Below are 18,545 nucleotides of genomic sequence, written 5' to 3'. Positions count from 1 at the left end.
GTTAAAAGGGAGTTTTTCCTTCCCACTGTCGCCAAAGTGCTTGCTCATAGGGGGTCATATGATTGTTGGGTTTTTCTCTGTATCTATAAAGTGCCTTGAGGCGACTTTTGTTGTGATTTGGCGCTATATAAATAAAATTGAATTGAATCTCTGGCAGTTCATCTACCTTTCTTCCTTCATTTCTTTCCTCTTGCCTCCTTCGGGACCTTTTTTTTTTTTTTCTTTCTCTGGTCATCATTCGTACCTTTGCAGATTATATATTTAACAAAAGACATTACAATTCTGATTGGAAAAAGGAAAAATAAAAATCACTCACACACACTAGATATGATTCTCATAAAATCTTTAATGGAGGTGATTAACATGCAAAAAAAAAAAAAAAAAGAAGAATAAAATGAATTATTTAGGAACGCTACTATAAAAAGAAACGAGAGGCCTTTTTAGCAATGCACCCGTTGGTGACCATCGCACCTTCTTAATAACTGAGCCATACAGGTAACAACTGAGATGTGACAATGTGCTGGAGGATAAACAGGGAAGCATCCCCAGTGTGGGAAAAGTGGCTGTTAGTTTTGTCCCCATTCCCAACATTTCAGGATCCATGTAACTGACGCGTCGCCACCGGAAGGCATTCATGAGTTTGTTGCCGGGGTGCAGTGAGAGTTTGTGCTCTGTCGGCATCTAGAAATGTGATGCAGCATTTATTCAAGACTGTGTGAAGCTACATAACAAAGAACAGTGAGCAGAAGAAAAACCGTTACCAAGCATCCTTATTCGAGACAGCCACCATTGGGAAAATACTGATACCTGCCATGAAATGATTGCTGGCATTAAAGTCATTCATTTCATGGGTTACTTCTTGAATTTAAGATCAAACCATTAATTCTGTTAAAATGTTCATTTAGAAAGCCATGTTTTACAAAATAATGAGCATGCTGGTGCGAAATTATGTTGACCTCTTTAAACATTACAGGAAAAAAAAAACTTGATACATGTATTAGAGGATATGCATACCTTAAAAAAATGCAAAAGTAAAAAGAATTAAAAAAAATAAAAAAAAATACTGTGAGAAACTGTGAGAACTTTATCAGGCACTCTGATACATCACTCTTTATCTCACGCTTTAATAAGACTGTACATTTTGTGCATTTCATTACCAAGTCAAACAAGGTACTTATCAAAGTCGACCACCATGGATGATGTTTTTCTTTAAAAATAAAAAATAAAAAAAAATAAAAAATTTAAAAAAAAAAAGGAAAAAAAAGAAAATTTAAAAAAAACTTTAAAAAAAAAAAGAAAAAAAAAAGCGCATACACCTCACATGTAGCGGAAAAACGCACAAAAACAAAAAACCAAATCCTTTTCTCCTATTTGAACAGCAATGAAAAAAAGCTTAAGGCAAGATGCTGAACACAAAAATCCAATAGTTGATCTGGACTGATCTTTGTTCAGCTCTGGTGTTTGTTGGCATTTACCAGTTCCATCAGTAATCATCAAGAAGACTAGTGTTTTTTCCCCCCGATAGTTGGCTCTCTGTCTCAGGCGTCTTTTACTACAGGTCATGAGAATCCATGACTTCCTCTCCACACCTCCTGAGTCTGCTCGGAGTCGCCGTCTCCTTCCATGCTTTTTTACGCTGGCAGGCTCAGCTTCTTGCCTTTCAACACTGAGGGATATAAAGTTAGACAGTCATCAGGTGAGAGCCATCTTTATTCCTGCAGCCACACGTTATTTATTCCACTATGCACTGACACTACACATGTAAGATCACTTAAAAGTGGACCATTCCTCAGTCTGTGTTCCCTCTTTGTGGCTCAAAGGCTTTGGGAAAGCTGTCTTTTAAAGATGAACCGATCACTAATGCTACAAATTAAACATTAATTTTAAAAGGAATCATTTTCATTTCCAGCAACTCTCTCTTTTGCATTCAAACAGTGTGACGTTACCTGATACAAGCTTTCATGTTAAAAAGGTTAATTGATCATTAGAAAAATCCTTTAAACAGCAAACAGAAAGATGTGTGAGCCCCCATTGTGCGGGAGCAAAAGGACAAGTACATCCAAGTGTGTAGTTTTGCGCAGCCGTCACATTTGATGAATACAAGCGTGAGTTTTCAGGAAAAGCCAGAGATTTTCTGGGTGACGTCAAGCTTGTTCACAGCAGTTAAGAACGCCCTCTGGCTCTTTTGAGTTAAACTGTTCCAGGAACTATGTCCCCCGAGCAGAGAATAAAAGTTCCTCTGACGTGTTGATGAATGAAAAACACATATTTCTCATGTTCAATCCACTTGCTAATCATTTTTTATATGGATGCCTTAAATGAGAGCCCTGGTTTATTTCTGGGAAAGGACACAAACCCAGGGGGTCACAAGCTATGGGACGAGCCTGATTAAATGAGATTGGGATTGCGTCAGGAAAGGCATCCAATGTGCCAAATCAAACATGCGGATCCATCAGCTGTGATGACCTTTTAAAAAGGTCAAAAATAAGGGAGCAACTGAAAGTTCCAGATGAGGATGATAAAAAAATCATCCAAAGTTGCCCCAATCAACAAGCTACAACTAACAACCAACAAAATGAGATCCATTTAAAAAAGGAACTTAAAAAATATCAACTGAGTTGAGTTAAAATGTAACAAACTTACAAAAAACATCAAATTTGAGTTTTAAAGATCTCTGTAGTGACAAACAAGTGTCTCCACAGATGCAGCAGTTTTCTCTAATAATGCTGTTTAAACAGTGAATTGGTGTTAATGGCTCTGAAAGCCCTTTGACAGACTGGCGAGCTGCTCGGGCTGTATCCTGCCTTTTGATTTGTGCCAGCTGGGATTTGCTCCAGCCACCCCCATGACCCTGAATTAGATAAGCCGAAGGAAATGCATGGGTGGGTTTTCAAAGCACTATAATTTGGCTTTGTAAAATAGAAAGAATATTAAATAATAATAAAATACAAGTTCAGTTGACGCTAACAACCATCAAACCAGCTGGGAATTTCCAAATCATTGCACAACATCTCCTTTATGCCTTTCCCGGGACACTCGATTTACAGTAAGATAAGGAGGGAATTTTGTCTTAAACAGCCATAACTTTGGAGAATTTTCTTTCAGGAAACTTGCGCTGCTGAAACGTCAGATTAGCGTAGCCTGAACTCTAGGATGAGGGTTTTCCAGGGAACAAGACACTGGATGTTTACACTCATCCCTTTCATCAAATTTAAGGAATGATTTCAGGGCCAGCGAGGGCACGAAGAGCAACTACATCAACTAAAGTGTCCCCACATATTTCACGTCTATATAAATAATAACAAATTAGCCAATATCTGAATAATATCGATGCTTAAACCCACCTTTGGTGACATAAAGATAGAAGAAGTCACAGTAGAGGACAGTCTGGACCACACCAGCCACTATGGCAATCATGTCAAAGAAGCCCTCAAAGTAGAAACGCCAGATCCAGTTGAAGAGGTAAAGGGCCCGATACAGCCCTAGGCAGAACAGGTAGTGGGTGGTGATCGTCTCAGCCTCCCCGGTCTTGCTGATCATGAAGAGCTGAGGCAGAATTGCCACAGACTCCAGGTAGATGGAGAACGTCCACAGGATCTGCAGAAGACATTTACATATTCAGGAACACAATTTTACATTTACTCCCAAAATGTCAGGTTTGGAATAGATCATGTGCCTCACAATTTGACTGCGATACAGCAGTTTGAACTCACCTCCAGGGGAGAGAAGTCATGGTTAATGAGAACAGAAAGACCCCCGACAGGAACCACCAGGAACTCCACTCTGAAACTGTCGTGGTTTCCATCGTAGGTGGCCCTGAACTTCGCGTAGATTAGGTATACGGTGGCATATGCGCAACCGATGTAGATCAGCTGGTAAACAGCAAAGAACAGCCTGTCACTGGAGTGTTCTGGGAGAAATGGTGAAACCTATGTGAGGGTCAGGGCTGTGTGGTTGGCGGTGTCTTACCTTCATGCATGTGTTATACAGGGAGATGAAAGAGGTGAACAGATCCAAGTAACGTGTGGTGAACACAAGAGCAAACAGAATTTGGCTCTTTCCAGAGATGCCTTTAAGAAAAATATCAAGCAGAAACACAGTTTAGACTGACATATACCTCAGCAGTTCACACAAAGCTTCACAAACAGCCTGGGCAAAACAAATCATGTTTTTTCTTTATTGAACAGTGACATCTGCTGGAAAAAAGATGAAACTCCAAAGTCTCAAGAGTTCAAAAAACAAGACCGTTTCTTTTCGTTTGGATTCATTTTAAAGGGTTAATGGAATAATGAGTGATGTCAGCCTGTCCTGATTTGCCCATAGGACAGTTTTTCCCACGTATTCCAAATACATGGAGATTAGATTTATTTATTTTTTTAAGTGGCTGTGAATTGTTCATATCTGTGAGCATGAGTAAAACTGTTATCAGACTTCATGTCCTGTCCAAAGTGTACCCTGTATCTTCCCATGATACATGGTACACATGATGCAAGAACATGATGCACCACCTCAAAACCACAATCAGGTCCTAATTCTCCAGGAATCTCAACTAGTGTTTGCTCGACATTCTTCCTGATAAACATCGGGGGTTTTCAGCAAGTGCCATCTTCACTCTCTGTGGCATGTTTGAGTTTGGCGTGTTTGGTGTGTCTTTTTGGAATCGATAACAATCTTTCCTGAACAACGTCAAATGTTTTGATCCATGTTCTTTATATTCTTAACTGATATCACACTTTTTAAGGGTATTTTGGGTCGGTCATCGTGTGCCCTGATTTACTGGTGGCAGTGGTAAGAGACAGGCAACGTGGGGAAATAAATAAAAATAAATAAATAATAGGAGACACTCTTTATAAACAGACGTGTTTTTTCAACCAGTTTCTACCAAGCAGACAATATTCAAAATTATTGGTCATTAAAATCAATGACCTCAGATCAGAGGATGTTATATGTTAAGAGTGTATATTCAGAAAAAAAGCTAATTTTTTGTATGTTCATTGTATGTTGATGTCAGGCTGAGTGCATATTCATTGTCTTTCAATTTTAATGACAGACCAGTTCAATTAACAGCCTCTCAGATTCACTTTGAGTAATCTCTTCCTCAACACAAGTTAGATTTTCCCTTGGTTTCGTTTTATTGGGGATCTCCATAAGGAGTCGTGTAAGTGACTGTTAAGACCTATACGTTTTAATAAATCAATCAATATTTTAAACTTCCAGTACCTCCAGATTTAACACAAAGCTACATATTCTTCAGGTTTTAGCTTTTCACCCAAAACGCATGCGTCAACTTTTTTAATCAATCACAAATCTTTATCGAAAGTGGGACACAAAACCGCCCCCTTCTATGACTTATCTAGGACTTTAGATAATCATAGACTGCATCACTGCTGCCTATGTTGTTAGTTATTATTATTAATGCCTAAATTTTTATGTGAGTCTATAAGCATAAAATGCATTTTTAAATAAGTAAAACTTTGTACAAACTCTTTTTAGCAGGTATCTACTTCCGTAGCGCTTTCTAGAACGCCACGTCAGAAGCCAGACCCAAAAAATCGAGCCCCTCACACTTAAACAGTCAAACTATCCGAGCAGGAGTAAATGGATGTGAGGTGGAGGGGGTGGTGCTGAAACGTAGAAGCAGAAACCGCAAAAAGTTATTCTAAATATATTTGTTAAAGGTTCCATTAATGTGCTTAATTGTCCAGTAAGCAGTAGGAACCCAACTGACCGCACTCAATCCACAGATCGGAGAACGATTAACGTACAAAAGGAATTCCTTCAAAGTCAACCGTTACTTTGATGTGTCTGCGTTATATTTTCCACCAACTTTAATATTTCACTGTCTAACTGCAGCAAACTTAGTAGTAGCTTGTGATGGAGATGCAGGCAGCACTTTTTAGCTGCCATCATCAGTTAGCCCATTCAGCAGCTATTAGCCGCTGCTTCAAATGAATGAAGAGGAAACGTTAGCATTGCTAGGTAGGTAGCTTAGAGGTTGCTGCCTTAAAAGATCAGATTTTTTTTTATCGATTAACACAAGTGAAACGGAACTAGTGACATTAGAAAACCTCACTGTAGCATTTATATTAAAGCTATATCCAGTGCTCACCTGCACACGACCTGCTTTTCCATATTTTGAGTAGCAGGATGATGATAGCAGCCAGATGAGAAAGATCTCCTGTGAGCCTGAAGATGTTCATAGCTGCAAAAAGAAAAATAACAGAGACACAGCTGAGAAGCTAACGTGGACTTTGAAACGGGTCACGCTTGATCCTGCCTGGTGTGAAAGATTCTTCTGCTCAACTTGGAGGCACAACACACCGGGATTCACGGGCTTGAAAATATGGCGAGAGTGCAGGTCGACGTGGAAGGGGGCGGGACAAAACACATAGACAGATTTGCATTGGACCAGAGAATGAGTGACAGCAGGAGAGGACCCGCCCACAACAAGCACGACGCTGAGAACATGAGCCCTGGTTGAATGAGGAGGGTCATCACAGACTTGTAAACCCCATAAACCTAATAACTGGCTGTGCCATCCTTGGCAGCAAGAACTGGCTGTTGATATGATTTTCTTTTTATGAAATGCTCTCATCAAAATGTTTTTTCTGGCATATGTAAGACCAGGCTTTGTGATCTTTTTAGTCATCAGTGGTTTTCTCCTCCCATGGAGGCCATTTTTGCCTGGTCTCTTTCCTATTGTTGAAGCATGAACTCTGACCTTAACTGAGCCAAATGAAGCCTTCGGTTCCTTAGATGTCATTCCGGATTCTTTTGTAACCTTGTGAATTAGTCCTCAATGCTCTTTTGGAGTAAGTTTGGCTCACAGGGCACTCCTGGTAAGCTCACCAGTGTTCCAAGTTTTCTCCATTTGTTAATAACGGTCCTCACCGGGTGGTTCACTGGAGCCCCAAAGCCTCAGAAACGTGTTTTTATTTTTTAACTCTTTCCAGACTGATAGATGTCTATGACTGTTCCTCACCTGTTCTTAAATTTCTTTAGATTGGGGCATGATGTGCTGGCTTTTTCGGATATTTCTACCCCACTTTACTGTGCCAGATATGTATTTCTTGAGTCAGCAGGTCTGGCAATTGTCAGGCCAAAAATATGGTTAATCACAGTTAAGTAATGATTTACAAGAGGGTGAAGGGAAGTGGCATGAGTGTCTGGCAGTACTTGCTGTCAAATTGGTCACAACCTCATAATTAGGTTAGCGGGGCAATTTTTTAGGCAGGGCTGAGTAGGTTTGGATAATAGATAAATGAAAAGAATCATTTAAAAACGTAATTCTGTTTTTACTGAGGTTGTGTTTGATTATTATGAAACGTGAAATGTGACAAATATGCAAAAAAGCTAAGAAGTCAGGAATGTGGTAAATCCTCTTTCAAGGCAGTGTAGATGCATAAATAACAAAATGTGGGGAAAATAAAATCAGCGAAAACAAAATTCATAGAATTTACTCTCTTGTGTGAGCACGATTGCTTCATACATATTTCTCCAAAACTACACATTCAGCTTTATTGACTTGCACTGAGTTATTTACTTTCCGCATAACCTTGCATGATATTATTACTGCCGGAGTCCTGTCACCAAATCTCTACACATTCTCAATAATTCAAAGTTATTGTTCTACCGTTCCTAGATTGCGCCATCATGTGTGCACAGCATGAGTTGACATTTGTGTCTACACGCAAAAATGTTGCCCATGTTGGGTAATAAGGGGTGATGGGGCTATTTGTGATTCCCCATCGCCAGTGACACCAAACCTCGCAATCCTTCATTTAAGAGCGTGAAATCAATTAAATGTACTTACATTTTAAACAGTAAATACTAGTAGTACAGTAGTTCATAATATCATGTTACCATAAACACAATAAACGCTTTGAATATATACAAATCCATTAATTGTACTGTAGAGCTGCACAATACAGGAAAATAAGAAGGAACTAGTAGACTTGAGGAAGTTCAGTCTACCACTTCCCATGTTGTCAGCCATTTAAAAAAAAAAACGGCTGATACAAGGAATCATGAGATCATTCAGTGTCTTTCAAGCCGCAGACATGGACCGGTTGTTTTGGCTGTCTCTCCTGCTCGCCCACCTGTTGGTCACAGGTAAGATCATTTTCATATCTTTGCCGTCTGTAAATAATTCCTCTAGGAAATATATGTAAAAGGCTGGGTGTGATTCATATTGATTCTCTTTTGCCTGTTTATTGCAGCTGGCGAGGATACATGTCATGTCAACATATCACAGTCAAACAACATAATCTGGAAGAAAATAGGGGAAGAAGCTGTTTTCAATTGTACAGTTATTTCCAAGTGTTCAGTAGAATTTTACTGGTTCAAAGAGAATGTCTCTCTACCGCTTCATATGAGTAAAAAGTACCAAGGAGAAGCGTCTTTTCAAATTAATTCACTTAAAGCGAGTGACAGCGGGATGTACTTCTGTGCCGCAGCAACTCAGAATGGGTGCTGCACACCGTTTGTAGGGGAGGGAGCAACTCTTGTAGTGAGAGGTAAGGACTGTTTAGAGAGAAAACTCATTTTACAGTCATTAAAATGAAGACGACGCCTTCACTTTCTTTCTTTTTTTTAGAAAATACTAAAACAGTGATGGGAAAAATCGTGTTGGTATCATTTGTCCTCTTGGCCGTCTACAGCTTGACTATAGTGACGCTCATCATTCTAAAGAAGGTGAATCACAGACACATTTATTTTAATGTGATCTATTGTGCAAGCCGGACTGAAAGTCAGTTTGTGCTCACGTGAAATTAACCTTTCTCTTTCTGTTCTAGTATGGCTGCAATATGAACATCTGCAGAAAGACATCCAAAAACGACAAGGTCTCTCTCTTCTGTTTTAACTCATGTTTGATGAATCCATTGTTTTCAAAATAGGGAAAAGCCCACAGATGCAAAAAAAAAAAAAAAAAAAAAAAAAAAAAGAGGAACAGGAACGAACTAAACCCTCTGTAAATACCAAGGCAGAAAAAAAATCCTAACCCCCCCTCCAAAAAAAGGGCTTTATAATAAATTTTTACTCATCTTTTCCCTTATAGAAAAACGCAAATAAAAAAGTACAGTTCCAGGACGTGCTGAAAGAAATGCACAAGAAGAGAAACATGGAGAAAAACAATCAAACAGCAAGCAGAAGCTCTTCTGAAGTTGAGGTAAATGTTGTTGTTGCAGCATGTTGAGGTTAGATTTAGTCAAATAGACAGATTGTGTAACTTCTGCCGCAGGATGTCTGTACAAAATTCAATTTAACTGTTTTTGACCAAGTTTTAATATCGTTTCAGCCCTCGAGCAACGACCTGCAGCATTCTTCTGATGACATCTATCAAAATGTCTAAGCTTCATTCAAGGAATTGATGAATTCAGACCTCCATCATCTTGACGGAAAGGAAATTGTAAAGCCATTAAACACCAGCTGGATGATGCTGTTGAGTCTGAGGAAACAAGCAAGTCTGCAAAGGATGCAAGTCATTTGTGCTTCTAATCTTTTCTCATGAAATGAGACATAAAAACTACAAAACCAGCGTGGACCAGGCGACTATTTCCTCTCTAAACGTCAAGGCTCTTACACAACCCGCCTCTCACAAAGCATTCGAAGTTGTGTTGGTCTCCACCGCGCTTCCACAGCTTCCTTGTTGCTCATAACAACTTTTTCCAAGGATTTTATTTTCAGGACTTTCTGCAACACAAAAGGGGGATAATTAGACGATCCACATTAGAGGAATTACATCTGAATTTCACTTCTACAAAAAGCAAAATGTTACACCTTTTATTGCACGAATCATTAATCACGACGATTACTGGCAGTGAACTGACATGAAATGATAAAGCCATTTCTCATTAAAGGGGTCATGGCACTTTTTTGATAGCGCTTAATGTTTGTTACATTATTGACCAAGAATTTCTTTAAAACATTCTTAAAATCTAATCAAAAACATAAATGTACCACGGATAGATTTTTTTTACCATTTTTAATTAGAAACAACACATTTATAGAATCTGATACCAAAACATAGAACAAGATACAGCACATGTCTGTATGTCAAATACAGCTTATGTTATCATAGGAAAAGAGAGGGCCTTGTTTCTCTTTAGAGAAATCACAGTAAACTTATTAGAAATTCACATTAAGGCAGTGTTTAGCATTCTGAGCCAGTTGTGAAGCATATCCCATCCCCTAAATCTCAATACATTTTACATTATAATGTCCATTCATACACTGGATTATAATCCTTAGATTAGTTTTCACCATTTACAGCCTTTATTCAAAGTCTGCATAAACTGCCCCGTTTGGGCTTCTCTCTACTGTAAACTATCAAATACAGGTGATGCGAGCCACTTGAATCATGTTTTGTTTTTTTAATCTGCATGGAGGTTATTAACCATCAGGTTTGTGACACTAACTGTCTTTTTCATCGGGTAAAATAAGGCATTTCATTAACTGGCAAAATGAAATTTTTTGTTCTTGATGAATACCTTTCATTGATCATCACTGTTGATGCCAGAGCTTGTGAGACCTGAGTTTAAGTGACAATAATTTCTGATGTTATGTGGCCACTTTATGCATCTGCATCTGTGAAAAGCTAAATGGAGTGTTTTTACCTTTCTCTCCCTCTCCATTATATAGATGATATATAAAAGCATCATAAACAGACAAAAAAAATGAAACAAAATATTTTTTGTGTACAAAATGATCAAAAAAATCAAAGTCGACACTTAAATGATAGTCTTCAAGAAATAACCACATGACAAGTTTTTTGTTCCAGAGATGCGAAGCTGTTAACTAAATACTTCTCTTCAAGTAGATGCTTGAGTTTGTGTTTCAGTTGACTCTTTAAGGATCGAGAATGTCTCGACTATTTGTTCTCATTGCTAAAGCAGCGATTTAACATCCAACTTCAATGTTTGCATGAGTAAAGTTCCTTTAGTTAAGTTCATTGTTTACTCAGAACCTTTTGGCCTTCCGAACATCCACCTTATAATGTAGGATCCTGATAAGTGTAGCTGAACAGTTGGTGGGATTCTGTCATAAAAATATATCTCACAAACTAATTATAAACTAACAAACTATTATAATGCTTAATTTGTGCCCCACCCAACCCAACAACCAGTAAATGTTTAAGAATGGGAAGTAAAATACCACTTTTAAATCAAAGTAAGTGGGATAAAGTTAGAGCTGGGCGATAGAACGATAACGATATGTATCGCGATATAACTTTTACTCGATAGAGAAATTAAGCTATCGCGATAGACCTCGCCGCTCTTGTCCTCTTTAAAAAAAAAAAAAAAAAAAAAAGGTCAGCCAATCCAAATTAAGTAACGCAGAGCCGAACCAATCACAGCCGCAGCGTCACGTCGCGTGGCTTGTTACGTACAGCACAAGTGCCAAGCCACACGTGTGTTTGTTTGGGAAGCAGCCAGCGGGTAATGGAGGAAATGAGTGTGCCGACTAGAAAAATCAACCGAGCGTGACCGAAGAGAAAACAGATGATGGTTGCAATGCCGGAGAGATTGTCGAACGGAAGAGCCAAAGAAGTTCCGTAGTGTGAAGGTATTTCGGCTATTTCAAGTCTGACAAAAAACAGAGTAGCGTGCACTGTAAATTGTGCCGAAAGCAAGTCTGGAAATACAATAAACTGGTGCATGCGTCACACTGTGCGCCACGTTATTGTTTCGGTGAAATGAATTTCTACAATACTGTTACTGTTAATTCTACTCTCTGCAGTGTTTAAATGCTTACATATACACACAGTTACTGTCCCTCCACACATACGACTCGGTTCTGCTTCTGTGCCCCAGCTTTGTTTACTTTTTCCCATCGAGGCTTCTAGACTTCTGATTGGCCAACATTTCTGCACGGTTAGGAATCTAGCGCCACCTGCTGCTTTGGCATGTTCATAGCAGCGTTTTCCTTCATTTCTGCCTTTATGTGTGGACGGGATTATTTTTAAAACGAAAACGGAAAATCTCCGTTTTCAAAAATACCCGTGTACGTGTGGACGTAGCCTCAGTCTCTGACTGGAAGCGCTAATTCGTCATTCGGCTTTTGTCAGACTAAAGTAACTGTTAAAACTGTTTGAAAAGCTCAGCTATACAACAAGGAGAGATTGAGAATTTCCTTTTAGTTCTCAGTTTATTTGATATTGACAAAAGTTAGTTTTGTCTGTTCTTCTGTAAAACAAACTAAGATTTATTTTTAGAATTAATATTTTGTTTCTAAGTGGAATTGACAATTTAGTCTGTTTCGTTTGTTCTATTTTGAAACTTAAACACTTTAGCGGCTGCCTTTTGTGTAGTTTGCAATATTTGCCTTTATCTATCTGAAAAAGTCTCATGTTCCTTAAGTACATCTACCCTGTTGAACTTATTATGGGAAATAAATATTTAAATAAAAACAAGCTGCTGATTATTTCACATTTTACTTGTGAGCAACGGCACATTTAAATCTTACAAATATAGTTATTTGGCTTATATCGTGATAGATATCGTTATCGCCTGAAATGAAAAAAACATATCGTGATATGAAAAAATCTCATATCGCCCAGCTCTAGATAAAGTCTAGATATATTTGCACCCAGATGAAAATTGCCATTTAAAACATTTACTTTTTTCCACTTCAAATATTTAAAGCCCCTTGATTTGTTTGATTTTAAGGTACTTGATGATTTACAGTTGTTCCCTGTTAAAATTTCAATATATTCACTCATTTAAATATACAAAAATACTCATTTTAAATTATTCATTTACAGATCCCAACTACAGGCAATTAAGCCAGGTTCTTTGAATACCGAGAATACTGATATTAGCCATCAATATACTTTGTGTCAACTGTGTGACTGTTGCGAATGGAAAATGGCCTCCAAGCCAGGACTTGCAGAGCAGCGACACACATGGGCACCAAGCAAACCAAGTAGAACATGGCTCTGTGGAGGCTCTCCAAGGCACTAAAAACAAGGACAAACAAAGTGTTGGTGTAGTTACATTTATTTACAGCTGAATCATCCTGACTGTCACAATGCTAATTACGGAAACTGCAAAAGCATGCCTGTGCATGTTGACTGTGACTCGTTTAAATGGTGTAAAGAGGAATCAGTGGACGTACAAAACCATAAAGATCTAAGATATTTCAAGAGTCAGTTTATGTGCAAGGAATCGCTGTGAGCCAAAAGCACTCTTCAGATTCCTCTAAACAGTTTATGACAAGGTCTTGGCTCTGAACGATGTCAATGAGAAACACTATCCCTAATATGGCCAATCATGCTCATGGCTATGAGCACAATTTAACCACCCACTGGTTAAATGTTATGTTTACGAGGGTTGCCACTTAGAAGAAAGGTGGTCTAAAGGGAGCTTATTTTTATTTTCACGCAGTGGATCAAGTGAGGGCCTGCGATAAGATATAACAATTAATTGAAACTGTGACACATACAAATCCACTGTAGGAGAGCCCAAGAAAAAAAAAACATTGTAGATGGAAAACAAATGTTTCAGTGGTTCAGATTTTAGAAAATTATATAAACAGTGACCTTAGAAAAAAAAAGGCCAAATCAGAGAGGCTGTCTCTTGAAACTGGTGTTTATTCAGTTGACTATAAAGTCGATTTTCTGCATAATAAAACTAAATAGCAACCATAGAAAAAAATGTTGTTCTCCTTCAAATTAAATGTGCCTCTATTTAGATGATCTGAAATGATAAGGGATCACAGTGGTGGATTTTTGGTGGTTTATTTTACTACTTTACAGTTTTAACTTTTTAGATTAGCTTCTTATTCTGCATTTGTTTAAAATCTAAAACACACTTTAAATCCATCAGTGTCATTACAGTTTATTGGTCAAAGTTAGATTCTTGTTACATGGTGCTATTGTTTTATACAGGATGGATTATCTACATTTCAATAGAAAAACGGGTTATTTATACTATAATGGGATAAACGGCCCCAGGCTTAAAGCTGAATAGTAACTGAACGCTTTGGAAAACGTACTACATTAAACATGGGTATCAGCAGCTGCAGCAACTAAGGCCCTCTTATTTTTTCCTCAGGTTTTTAGTGCTTACTGTACAGCAAGTTATGACATAAAGTATTAACAGACAGACTTAGGACACATGTCATAGATTTATGGGTATAATCTTAAAACCAGCTCCAAAAACATTTGGGCCCATTAAGTCAACAAGTAGCAAGAAACTCTCTGTACCTCGGATCTGAATCCTTTGTGACATCCTTCAGCTGTTCATACCCAAAGTGGTTCAGGATATTTAACACTATCATAGGAGCCAGAGACTGAGCTGGCTTTGTGAACAGTGCATTTGTTCCAAACACCATGGAAGAGAGAGGGGAACTACAGGAGGCGAGGAAGAGAAGAAAACGCATCATCACACATTAAATCATAAACTTGTTTCATTGCGTGTTAGTACACAGATTTGTGAGTGCTTAAATGAAATAATGTTGCATATTTTCCTAGTTTATGTAGTAAAATCATGAGGTTTTAAAACAATGCTGTAGCAGCCAGAGTTAATGAAGTGGTTTATATTTGAATCTGAGGAATGACTGAATTAGTCATTTGTGCTGACGTTCATATTTATAGTCATGATGATAGTGACACAAGTCAAGGGGATGGCAGGGTTGGTCTGCAGGCCCACCAGTTTGGTCCATCTCTGAATAAATACTAAATAAATACTAATAATATTCCCATCAAACTCAGCTGTTCTTTCTTACATATAACTGACAGAAATAGTGCACAAGGTAAATGTCTCGGCTGATTAAAATTTTGGCTTTGTCGGTATGACATAAAGGACAGTGGTGTCCAAACTGTCGACTGTGTTTCTTACCTGCGCTTGTATTTCTGCAGGTCAGTGTCAATAATGTCAGCCAAAGGCAACCCAAAAAGACTGAAGGAGGCCTGAATTATAACCCTGTATAAAACATAGAAACCGAAAAGAAATAAAATCAATGCAGTATAGTAAAAGAAAAAAATCTTTTTACATATCAAGACAAACAAGCCCAGCAGTAACTTCTTACATGTTAATGGTGAGGAAAAATGCCATGAAATAGTAGTGCTGAGGACCAATTGCTAGCATGACAGCTGCCATTCCAGCCTCCACATAGAAGATGAAGAGGATGATCCTGTAGTAGCCATGCCTATGCAGCAGACTCTGAGAGCTCAGCACTAAAAGCTAAAATGAGGACAGTCAGGAACAAGACATTGGGTTAGGCAAAGCAGATGATTAAAAAGCTGCAAGTATTTTAAAACCCTTTCCTTTTCGGTGCTTTCAGGTGTTTATTTAGACCTCTGACATTTGAGCAAGGTGGAGAGTTGGCAGCCGAATAGCTCTATTTATGAACTATGTGGTAAACGAATATAAATAAATGGTTTTAAGAAGTTATTGCAAATATTTCTGCCCAAAATACTACAAAAACTGTCCATTTAACATTGTCTATATCCCCTGTATTTCAACCTTGTTCCAAATTGAGAACTGAAAACTGGCACCACCTGAGTACGGATTTCAAATTTTCCAAGCTTACCAATTCCTTTATCAGTGCAGTCAGCAGTAAATATCAACTGAAAATGATCTTTGTACCTCACTGTTCAGGACCTGTGACTGTAATGGACTAAAGCAATCAGTGTGGTATTTTAAAGCATTTATTCTAATCTTTATGGGGAAAAAAACTAAAACACTAACACTGTGGGACGATACCTGTGGACAGATGAATGCTGCTCCATACATGATGCTCTTTGCCAATGATGGAAGCACATCTGGAGGAATCAGGTGCTCAGTAAATATCATGGTAAAATTATTAAAGAAGGCCAGCATGAACACCTGGAAGAAGTTCATTAGTACAAATAGCTGAAAGTCCCTGTTGGTCAGGATTTGCCATGTCAACGTTTTCAACGTGGAGAAGGAGCATGCCAATGGATGCGAAGTCTGATCAACAGACGCGGGAGCATCTGATTGAGATGCTTTATTGTCAAAGCGGCTCTCGCTGTGGAAGCCTGTGTAGAGCATGCAGCCACAGCTCAGGATAGCAATCAGCACAGCGAATGCCTGAAAGGCCAAGAAGTCTTCCATGTTGTTGGAAACCACACCACAGAAGAGGACACTGGATGAGCCAATGAGAGAAGCCACCTGGGAAATAAATAAGAAGGGATATGAAAAGAATGACGTGCTTAGGTACATAGAGAGAATAGACGTCAGGATGAAGGGCCTACCTGGTTGTACTTTATGAGTCTAAGTCTGTTCTGATGATGGCTGGAAATCTCTGCAAACAAGGCACATTGTGCCAACAGCACAAAAGTTAGCATGCCATCGAAAGCACACAGCGCTACTGTCAAGTGTAAACCACTCAACCAGTCGCCAGGGGCGTAGGAACGCCATGGGAACCAGGCTAAAAGAAAAGCTAGCGAGTAGAGGGGAGCGCCGTACAGGATGGAGAGACGTCGCTGAGAGCAGCAGGGTACCCTGGAGTTATCTTGCAGGTAACCAAAGAGAGGGTCATTAACTGCATTCCACACCATGTACACCACCTGTGGATAGGAAGCATGTAAAAGTGTTAATAAAAACAACAACAAGTAAATCTGTCAGAAATTTAAAAAAAAAAAAAAGAAGTAAACTTTAAAATAAATAAATAACACAGGAACTTTACTGCCATTTAATTGTTTATCCATTGGTTAATCACTTATGAACTTGTATTATGTATGACAATGTTGGAGGTTTTTATCATCAGGAAAAGCTGTAAAACTTATGAAAAAAAGAGTTAAGCCCAAAACCTATGCCGTTCTTTGCATTTTCCACATCTATCCCTTGGTCCATATCAAAGTCTTTACCAAGCCGATCCTTGTCTTTGTGACTCCTGCTAGTCCTCTTTCATTATTCCACCCATTTTGTGCAACATATCAGTACCACTGGGCGCAAAACTGCCTCACAGCATAATGCTACCACCACCATGTCCAAAGCTGATGGAGCATTCTTAAGATTGAAAGCCTCAACTTTACTTCTCAAAAATTCCTTGCCACTGTGTCCAAATAACTCCATTTTTTTGCCTTGTTTGACCAGGTTAGGATTAAATCTTTTTTTTTGGCTTGTCCATGTGAGCAGCTGCAGATTTCAGTCTAACTTGAAGATGCAGACTTTGGGGGAGGGGCTTTCTATCTCGGTTGACACACTTGCAGTCCATGGCGATGTAAAACTCACTTCACTCTGGACGGTGACGCTGGTGCTCCAGCAGTTTCCAGTTCACAGTAGCCTTCAGCTTTGGTGGTTTTCGAGCTTTTCCTGAACATCATAACCCATTTCCTATCATCTGAGAGTGACAGTTGGGGTGTTCTTCTAGACCTCTGCAAATTGCATTTGAATAACCTGATGATCTTGGAATTTGCATTTGTTTAGAAATGTTTCCAAGAGACCTTCCCATCCTGTGTAAATCAGCAGTTTTCCTGCTTAAATATTCACTCAGCTCTCTGGACTTTCCCATTGTTCTAGGTATTTGTTATTCCACTGAGTGCCATCAAGCAAATCCTTTTTATAGTGGTAGAGAGAAACTACAATTACTATTCAATCATAATCAGTAATCGTTAGGTTACTAAAAGAAGTCATTCCTGGGCATGCATGTTAGACATCGACATCGGCTTATATTAGCCCTCTTGACTGCAACTGAATCACTTCACAGATACTGAAGTGATTTTATGAAGATAGAAATTCCATAGAAATTCTTATGGGTAATCTTTTCTTTTTGATGCTTTGAAGAATTCAGAAGCCAGTTGTTTTTTTTATTTTAAGCAACCGGCTCTTTAAATTGTACTCTACAACTGTGCAACTCACAGAGTATTGGTCAAGAAGGACAGGTCAACATACTCACTTGTGATTGGTGAAACGCTCCTTCGGATATCTTGTACCTATTCAGGAAGAGTTTCACATAGTAGAAGCTGAACATATTGTTTATCATGCTAGACCCCAGAGTGGTCATGGCATAAGCCAGCGCTGCAGGGTTCACCCCAAAGTTTATCAGGTGTCGGAAGACATTCATTGTTCCGGTCTGGAAACGCTCGAGACAGGTTTCACCTTCACGCCCACGAGAGCTTAACCAAGTTAAATGTGTCTTTAAACGAGCAAGGAGCGAGGAGAAGTTGTTGTCACCTGCAGCACCGGTTTTACAACGCTACTGCTGTTTAGCATTGCTAACGATACTGCTGTAAGAATAGCAAAATTCCACAGGGCAAAAAAAAAAAAAAAAAAAGAGTCTGGTAATGAGACGGATATTGTTCCTGTTCACTAATTCCCATGAATGTACACTTGTTAGGAAGTAACACTTGCTAAATATTTACCCAAGCATTGTAAAAAACATAAAATCTACCCCAACGAAGCTGTTTTAGAGTCACCAACGGGCGGGACTTCAGGATAAGAAACACGATCTGATTGGGCATAAAAAGTTCCTTCCTTATATTTACTGCTTCGTAATTCGTCAATACAAATCTCCGTCAGGCAACGTGGGACGTTACGACAGTGAAACCTGATTTTAAAATATTTAACTGTCATTCC

The 18,545-nt window shown here is 38.8% G+C and overlaps 3 protein-coding genes across 6 annotated transcripts; 1 reads left to right on the top strand and 2 right to left on the bottom strand.

Moving 5' to 3' along the window:
• Window positions 1-326: 326 nt before the first annotated feature.
• On the bottom strand, window positions 327-6,342 carry kdelr2a (KDEL endoplasmic reticulum protein retention receptor 2a). Its single transcript, XM_023153836.3, has 5 exons — window positions 6,110-6,342; window positions 3,970-4,070; window positions 3,714-3,872; window positions 3,345-3,597; window positions 327-1,666 (listed from the first exon to the last, which is right to left on the bottom strand). Exons 1-5 carry the CDS (start codon window positions 6,198-6,200, stop codon window positions 1,632-1,634), a joined length of 639 nt encoding a protein of 212 aa, XP_023009604.1. The 5' UTR covers window positions 6,201-6,342; the 3' UTR covers window positions 327-1,631.
• A 166-nt stretch (window positions 6,343-6,508) lies between these two features.
• Window positions 6,509-10,135, top strand: LOC101482933 (uncharacterized). The gene is made up of 6 exons (XM_004558302.2): window positions 6,509-8,112; window positions 8,220-8,516; window positions 8,597-8,694; window positions 8,796-8,843; window positions 9,059-9,169; window positions 9,299-10,135. The coding sequence occupies exons 1-6, from the start codon at window positions 8,028-8,030 to the stop codon at window positions 9,350-9,352; spliced, it is 693 nt and encodes a 230-aa protein (XP_004558359.2). The 5' UTR covers window positions 6,509-8,027; the 3' UTR covers window positions 9,353-10,135.
• Window positions 8,675-18,397, bottom strand: mfsd13al (major facilitator superfamily domain containing 13a-like). 4 transcript variants are annotated; one of them, XM_004558300.6, is made up of 8 exons: window positions 17,866-18,397; window positions 16,220-16,534; window positions 15,708-16,136; window positions 15,031-15,185; window positions 14,841-14,924; window positions 14,207-14,350; window positions 12,833-12,958; window positions 8,675-9,693 (listed from the first exon to the last, which is right to left on the bottom strand). In XM_004558300.6, exons 1-8 carry the CDS (start codon window positions 18,031-18,033, stop codon window positions 9,684-9,686), a joined length of 1,431 nt encoding a protein of 476 aa, XP_004558357.1. In that variant the 5' UTR covers window positions 18,034-18,397; the 3' UTR covers window positions 8,675-9,683. The 4 variants fall into 4 exon arrangements, with proteins under 4 accessions (XP_004558357.1, XP_012776573.1, XP_004558358.1 ...); XM_004558301.4 differs by lacking the exon at window positions 8,675-9,693 and adding an exon at window positions 17,202-17,344 and having other exon boundaries at window positions 10,284-12,958; window positions 17,866-18,001; XM_012921119.5 differs by lacking the exon at window positions 12,833-12,958.
• Window positions 18,398-18,545: the final 148 nt, after the last annotated feature.

Source organism: Maylandia zebra, linkage group LG4 (genome assembly GCF_041146795.1).
Source record: "Maylandia zebra isolate NMK-2024a linkage group LG4, Mzebra_GT3a, whole genome shotgun sequence".
NCBI lineage: Eukaryota > Metazoa > Chordata > Actinopteri > Cichliformes > Cichlidae > Maylandia > Maylandia zebra.
Note: the sequence above shows the minus strand (reverse complement) of the source record. Positions and strands in the feature narration are given on the sequence as shown.